At 38.8% G+C, this 8,588-nt stretch overlaps 1 protein-coding gene across 1 annotated transcript in view; it reads right to left on the bottom strand.

The window, feature by feature from the left end:
• Positions 1-6,981, bottom strand: part of ATG10 (autophagy related 10) — a gene marked incomplete at its 5' end in the record, with an annotated part of 24,567 nt that extends 17,586 nt beyond the window's left edge. Inside the window, one exon of the mRNA XM_010018938.1 lies at positions 6,884-6,981. Coding sequence (XP_010017240.1) covers positions 6,884-6,981 — 98 coding nt within the window. The remainder of the gene's footprint in view (positions 1-6,883) is intronic.
• Between the last annotated feature and the right edge of the window lie 1,607 nt (positions 6,982-8,588).

The raw sequence follows: 8,588 nt of genomic DNA, 5'->3' as shown, positions 1-8,588 counted from the left end.
CAGGGCCCCCTTTCCCCTAGCCCAGTTGGCCCCAAGCCCCTGTGTCCAGCCTGGCCTTGAACACTGCCAGGGATGGGGCAGCCACAGCTTCTCTGGGCAACCTGTGCCAGGGCCCCAGCACCCTCACAGGGAAGAACTTCTGCCTAAGAGCTCATCTCAGTCTCCCCTCGGTCAGGTTAAAGCCAGTTTAAAGAAAGATGAGAAGGCAGTTACACCTCCCTTTACTCTACAAGCACACAGAGAACTCACCTGAGACACAAGAGACTGAGATTCAAATGTCTTTTCTGCTTGATTTAGAGTAAATCTCCTGACTTCCTAGGAGACTAGTTCACCACTGACCTACATGGTATTCTGAGGTGGGAACACTTCACTTCCTCCTGTTGAAGCCATTCTACTTTGTAGACCCATTATGGCAAAGAAAGGATGAAAAATTACTAGTGTCTTTCCCCTCATTTTTTCCCCAATTTGGTAAATATTATACTATTCTTAAACAAATTATGGGAAATAAGTAGGTTTGTTTACCTTCTAATAGGCAACTCTACACATCACTAATCCAGTACCATTTCATACTTTCTGCAGAAAACAATGACTCAACTGCATGTGGAGACTACACTACTTACTGTCTTGGTTCTTGATGCAGGTACTTCAAAATAGGTTTGGAGCACCTAGCCATACCAGGATGAAAATTCATGCACTGCCAATGCCTACTCTATGCCCATTCCACAAAAAAAAAGGGCTTCAGTCCTGAAAACTGCCATCTCAGCAACTTTTCCCAGATTATCAATTATCTGATAGCTGGAAAAAACATCAAGATGGATCACTAGCACAGCTGAGCATCTCTGTTTAGTTTTTTAATTGTATTTTTAAATAGTTCAATTATTATTTGAAAGTTTGGCCATTACACAGACATTGAAACCTTCAAAGCAGCTTTACTGATGTATACAATAATATGTATAGCTTATATGGAAGTGTATATATATTATCTGGTGAAGTTATTATGCTCTTAAACCTTCATGATTACCCAGCCATAATTTTGAAAAGTGGGTTATTAAAAATTATATGAAAAAATGTTATATTCTCAGGTACTTATGGCCACTGTATTTCCAACTTCTACAGTAAGGACCTAATACCACAGAGTCTGAAGACGGACGTTCTAGCTTTAACCACACAGTCACCTTCTGCTGCTTCACATCTTTCGTTTACCCTGGGAGAGATTTTCAAAATGATAAAAAGGTAAAATGTAGCCTTTACAGATTAACTAAATTTTAGTTGGCCTTTGTTTTATAAATTCCTGGTTGTTAAATCATGCACTACCACGTAGTGAAATATGCACACATTTATCATCAGGAAGATTTCTTCCCCCTTGTATCATTTGTATTTTTACTCTCTGTTCTTCATTTTTGAACCTTTTCCCTATTCTGCTGCTTTTTCCTTTCAAAATGTCTCAGCATTCAGCATTTGACCATGGCACTTTCGGACTGCTGCCAGCTTAGCTGTGCCTCTAGCATACTATACCTGGATATTAATGTGGTGGATCTGCTACTCCATTACTACAAAGAAGGTCATTTATGTTTGAGCTGGTTTACACTAGGTATTTACCTAAAGCTCTATTGGACACCTCTGCTGAGTATCAGAGTACATGCGAGAAAAATACATGTCTCTTGCTGTCATCCATTACCTCGATGACGTACTTCATCATTCCTCTGTCGAGACTTTTCTTTCCCTTTACTGTAACTTTCTTCTAGCTGGAGACTTTTGCCTGAGTTTTTGGAGAATGTGTCTTGTTTTTGTTTTCCACTATTAACTGAAAGGCTCTGTTCCCAAGAGCCTTTGTGTTATCTTTATATTCATCCTATTTGCAACTTCTCTCAGTCTGACTATCTGTCTTTTTCTCCCACCCTGCCCTCTTCCAAACATCTAGATCTTTTATTTGCTCTTATGACTGGTATATAACTGCCTTAGTAGTACTTTCAAAAAGCAATGCAGTCAGGAAAACACCAGCGCTGGGAGGCTGAGGAGCCCAGAAGGTTACACAGCATGGTGATACGGAGGATGCAGGGCTGGGATTCCATCCATCCTAAGTCAAGCTGAACAGGAAAATCCAAGTGAGGGACAATTGAGGAAAGCCCTGTTTGCAGTTCAGGACAAGTTACAAAGATTCAGAAGGGAGCTTCTTAAAAAGAGCACATTTCTAGCATCCATTAATTCAAAAAGGTGAAGAGACATTCTTTCGTATAGATTGTACAAAGAAATGTAACGAATACACAGGGTATCCTCAAAGGCACCCACCAAATTACAAGTAAACTATTCAGGAGATGCGCATGAAATGTCTGAAATTCCACTTCTTACTCTTCATAAAAAGAAGCTAAAATAACAGTTGGCAATGGTTCTGAAATGCAACAGTAATCCATAAATAATCCTTAATTTTCTTGTCGTTGCAGAATTAAACTACTTCCAGCTCACACAGATCTTACCAGGTGGGCTAAATTGATGTCATTATAAGCCATCAGGAAATACCTACAGAGACCTGTAGCAACATTCAGAAGTTTTGTTAAACAGCTGTGTGTTATAATTGATTTGTATTATTTAAAACAGCTAAAGCAAGTTATCACCGGATGTAGAAAAGGGATGACTGAAGACTCCAGGGAGATTTAACTCAGAAGAAAGCCAATCATAGGAACTTCATTTGAGCATTTTAAGATTATTACTAGAGGAAGTGCAATTAAATCATCACCATTTATCAATTATCATTATAAAATACTATGCAACCTTATCATGTTAATTTATTTATGAGAAGGTAACTAGTTGACTTTTGCTTTCTGCAATAAAAATAATCTAGTCAGTAAAAATATCTGAAGATGCTTTTTCTGAAAATGAGCATGGCTTTCCACAATGATCAAGAGTAACTAAAAAAAGTTTGAATTTAAGCTAAAATTTGATTTTGGCATTTTTGGCAATATAATTTTAATTGCTAAAAAAGCTAAATTGTTTAGAGCTTAGGCAGTGTCTCAATTCCTCATCTCATGTATTTTACCACAGAGACTATAAGCCAAAATATAGTTGTACCAAAAATGTGCACAGGCATGGCACCCATATTTCATAAAATACATGGGATATAAGCCCCAAATGATTAGTGTAAGATCCTGGAACTGGGAGAAAAAAAGGCAGTATGACTTTCTTTTCCTAATCTCCCAAATATTGACTCAAAGTGCAAAATCAGACCCAGTTAAAAGGTAAGTAACATTATGCATAGACAGCGGTAAGCTCAATTTTTCTTCCAACAGATGGATTGTTTGTAGAATTTTAAATCTGTATCTGTTTGAAGCAAAATCCTAAACCTTTTCTCTCTGCTGTTTGTCTGCACTGAGACTTCAAGCCTGATTTGGTGAGTTTGCCCAGTGACTTGTATTATACGATCTGTGTCCCTGCAGGCAAAGCCTAACCCACATAACAAAATGGGTCAGCACAAAAGCAGGAAGGGAAGAAAAACCTGTATTTCAGTTCAGAACCCTGATTCATTTGATGGGAAAAAAATGCTCTTTTTCTTGTAGACCTAACTCTTGCTTTGATCTGCGGCTTGCCGGCTAGTGCTTACGGTATGTTTATATTATCTTTCATAATTCCTTTGAGAATACTCTGGGGTTTACTGCTATTTGTATTTGGACTGGCATATGCATCTCTCAGTTTACAAGGGGATGTGTTTGTTGCACCAGTGGTTGCTGGCACTGAAAATGCGGTAGTGTTGACACTGCTGCATGTAGTAGTGTTTTCCTCTGCTCTGATTCAACTCCAGAAATGTATGCTTCCACCAATCACACATTCCTTTGTCTTCTTATCATTTGGCTGAATGACCACAAGCAAATGCACCCTCCCTGCCTGGTGCTCTTCTGCTTTCATCTAAAATTAAAACCGTAGACCTCTTAAAACTGATTCCCCAGAGCCTTTCTCTTGCAGCCATATGGGAAAGTACCTTCCCAATCCAGGAATGCAGCTGGGGCCTCTGGACTAAGTTCAGTACTGATGTAAAGCATGTTAACTTCATGTGGCCTTGAGCCACAGGTACATGGTATTCGGGAGGAAGGCAGACATGAAATAGTGCAGAAAAACAAGTAAAGTTATTCCAAATTATGTAGTGGCATTGCTGGAGGACTTTAACTTCTCTGGCTCCTGCTACCTGCGAGCAGTTCCAATGTTGTACTCTATGATGAATAGTTTAACTTAGTTTTTAATCTTATTTAATCTAAACTCACCTTGATGTTATGTTCAACAGGCTTTCTGCTGCTATAACCTTTGCTAATTTCTCAAAAATGTTTTTTCTTACACCTTAGCTTAGGTTTTGTCACTGGTCTCACATTGGCTGAACCACCTCTGGAGAGGTGTCACAGGTTCAGCACTCCACACATTTTACCACCCACAAAATCTTTTTCTGCAGGCCTTTGTGTGTATGTATCTCACACACATATCCAGTTATTAGATGCAGGACAGCTTTACTTTACCAGTCCTTAAAAGGCAGAAACAATCTCTGTGTGGGAGTGACTTGGTTTTACTTTTGGCTTCCACCATTCTGATTTTATATGTTCCAAACATAGTGTTCATGCTTTATTCTCAGTAGTATTGCATTATGATTTATTACCTACACGGAGCTGTAGGTTCTTGCAACGCTTTGCAGATGAACAGAGACTGTGCTTTCTACAGAGGAGCTTTAACGTGGCTTCGGGCCACAGTATAACATGAGTGCAGAGAAGGCATGCCATCTCTGGAGTGCACACAGCCAAGCCTCCTGAACATTTTTGCAGGTGGGAATATAAACTATCCACAAGCCAGAACAGCTTAGCTGGGAAATATCAGAGATGTCAGCCCTAAAGGATACCTAGCATCTGACCACAGGGATACGGGTCTTTGACAACTAGGAATGAAAGAACATGGATGCAGTGAAGGCAAAATTAACTGAATCCTCTGCCTCTCTGACATGGTTTAAGCCCAGCCAGTAACTCAGAACCACATAGCTGCTTGCTCACTCCCTCCTCCTTCTTTCCCACTGCTCCTGGAGGGATGGGGAGGAGAATCAAAAGAATGTAACTCCCATGGGTTGAGATAAGAGCAGTCCAGTAACTAAGGTACAATATAAACCACTACTGCTACCACCAATAATAATAATGATAAGGGAAATAACAAGCGGAGAGGATATAAAATGAAAAGAGGAAAAGGAAAATAAAACAATAAACACAAGTGCTGCACAATACAGTTGCTCACTACCTGCTGACTGATACCCAGCCTGACCCGAGCAGCGATCTGGGCCTTCCGGGTAACACCCCCCAGTTTCCATACTGGGAATGACGTGCTGTGCTATGGAATACTCCTTTGGCCAGTTTGGGTCAGGTGTCCTGTCTCTGCTTCCTCCCGGCTACCCATGCCCCTTCTCACTGGCAAAGCATGAGAGACTGAACAGTCATTTATCAAGGTAAGCATTACATAGCAACAACTGAAAACATCAGTGTGTTATCAGCGTTGTTCTCAGACTAAAGTTGAAAACACGGCACTGCACCAGCTACTAAGAAGGAGAAAAATAACTGTTACAGCTGAACCCAGGACACTCTCTGTGCAGAAATGTATCTGAAACTTCAGCTATAAATTATAAAACTTTACTGAAAAATCTGGACTTTCTTGTGCAGATCAGTTATTTGCTACCATTTTATGTTATTTTGTTAAAACCCCTCTCATCTTCATTCTGCATTAGACAAGTCAGGTAATTAATGCTTTATGTAAAAATGTGTGTTACAAGAATCTGAAAACTCACACCTGGAATTCAGATATGCACAGCAAACATCAGAAAACCAATGCTTGTTAGGTTCTCAGGGATCTATTATAATGTAAATAACAGTCCATGGCTGCAAAACCACAAATTCCGCTTGTGTTCCCATTATTGAGTACGATCTACAAACAGGCACCCTGTAATTAAACTGTATTAGCCAAATTAAGGAAACACCTGTAGAATGCATTTGAGGCTACATCCCTGTTGTGCCAGCTGTGCGATAAGAGACCTGTGTACCTGGAACAGCTAAACCCAAAAAGTCAAGGAAGGAAAGGGGAGGAAGAAAGGACACATTAGTATCTTTGATGATAAACCATTCACACCTAGAGGGTCTCTATTCTTTGTCCAAACTTGCACTGGAGGCCTGGAGCTGAAGGAAGAAACTAGAGGAACCAACTCGGCTCTCAACCATGTCGCACTCTTCCTTGAGTAAGTATGGCCTTTTTCAAGAGAGCCATCATCACAAGTCTGGAAACAGCTGCTGAAATGATGTGGTGACTTTAAAACCACTTTAAATAAAAGCGATCTGAATAGCTCTAAAAGAAGGCGGTGATATCACAGTTTACTAACCTGCTTCCTCTTGTAAAACACGGCATACGTTAACTACTGATTCTTAAGGACATTAGTCGGCAATAACTTATGATTTGATTGAGAGACCAATTTTCTCTCCTTCAATCCTAAGGACTGCAAGTCTATTTAAAATCAAAAATTACAGTCTTTTTTGGTCATTTGACTCATAGACAATCTGTGAAATGTTACACTAGTATATATTACTTACACAAGTAAGTCTACTTTTGTGTTTACCCAAATCCATGATTACTCAGAAATGGCCTGAAGTTTTCAGGGTTGGCTTTGGAAAAGCATTTTTAGAGAGATACATTAAGTCTTACATGGTGAACATATATATATCCTTCAAAATTCAGGGATAAAACTATTGTTGGTAGTTGTAGCTCAGCACAATCTGTAAAGACTTTTATGTATTACACTTGTGTCCAGGAGGGGAATAAGAGCATTGAGGATTCAGGCACATATTGCATTCACCAGTTTTGTAAAGGACTAATGGTTTCTCACCTGCTGTGTAATAGTGTCCCAGGGCCCCTCCTGCAGACGATCCTGGTAGCATGCATGAACACTTCTCCATATTTCATCCAGAGTTAAAGGTCTTCCATCTGTAGAGGGGGCGAAACCACCACCTAAAGTCAAAGGTCTTAAGCATGCTGTATCTTTAATAAATAGCAAAAGCAAGTCTGAAAATACAGATTATCATGAAGCAGATGGAAAAAAATAACAGCAAAACAGTCCCTCCTGGACCCGTAACTCCAAAACAGCATTGCTCCAATGCTGACTGAGGGTACGTATAAAACTACCCTGATGCCCTCTTCAGCTTTCCTCTCTGTCACCTGAGAGCAACAACTTACTGTTCTGTTTGTAAGGTGTAAAGTCAAACTGATTTTGAAAAACAATGCTTGCGTAAGATAAATTCAAACCCACAAAATAATATCATGAACAGTTATTCCACTGTAAATACATGCAATTCATAGTGAGAGAGTGGAAAAAATCTGCAAAATTCTGCAAACAAAGTTTACTACAGTTTGGTAACCTACATGCCCACAATTTTTTCTTGAGCAGCATTTATATAGCATTGTTGCATAAGGTTTTTATCTGCGATATTAGAATTATGCCAAAGATATTAGTGTCAACCTCTTAGAAAATAAGCATGTCAATTTTTTCCTGAATTTTTGTTTTTGGCAAACAGCAATAGAATATTTTCATATACTTTCAGTAAGTGGCTTAATCCTAGTATTTATTAGGTGTCAGAAACCATTATCCTGTCATAAATAATTTTATTCTACTGACACTTTCATGTCTGTAAAATGAACAAGATTTATTCACCCAATTAACATTTGAATGCCATGTTTAGATATAAGGTAAACCAGCTGCCTACAGCCTCTGTTTTATCTTATTTTCTGCACATCTTTATAAAAAAGCATCAAGTTCTGAACTTACAAAAGCATCATACAGCAGAAGCATGTGGCAATTATCCCCCCCAATTATCTGAGGGGTAACAGCATATTAACTCGCTGTACTATGCCATCTTCATGAACATGAGACTAGTTAAGTTGTCATGCCCTATGTCTTATCATGGCAGATACCAGAGCTGTGCTGAAGATAGTCTAACATTTCTAAGAAATCTGTTACAAGAATGTAAGTTAAGTTCAGAAGGATGTATTTATGCTCAGATCATCTGTGTGCAGGTAGTAACAAGATGCCCTGCATACTTGTAATTCTCTGTTTTCTATTCACCCTGCAAAAAGAATCCAGAGAAAGCCCAAATGTAACATCTACAACAACATACATTCTAATGCAAGTTTTGATATGCCATTCTGTATTTTGTTCTGAACACCCTTCTTTGTGAATTTTGATAGTAACGAGCAAATTCAGATTGTACATATGGAATGGATTTTACTCTTACCGTTATTCTGATTCTTACCATTAATCTCATTTACAGAAACAACCAAGTATTATTGAAGCATTAATCATAGTTAAAATTGAGTTTTGTCTTTACCTTATTATTTCATGTATGAGAAGCAGTTTATCTTCCATCCTATTTCAGTATAAAATTATTTTAATTTCAAAGACAAATACAAACACATCCAACCTGAAAGTTTCACTTCATATTGGAGTGAGATCACAGACAGTAACTACAGAGTAATTGCAGTGTTTCACAAAAAATTGATCTGGGCATTCTGATTATGCACTTATATACTGAAATATG

The sequence above is a fragment of the Nestor notabilis genome, unplaced genomic scaffold, assembly GCF_000696875.1.
Source record: "Nestor notabilis isolate BGI_N333 unplaced genomic scaffold, ASM69687v1 scaffold5310, whole genome shotgun sequence".
In the NCBI taxonomy this organism is placed as follows: Eukaryota; Metazoa; Chordata; class Aves; order Psittaciformes; family Psittacidae; genus Nestor; species Nestor notabilis.
This window is presented reverse-complemented; position numbering and strand designations above follow the sequence as displayed.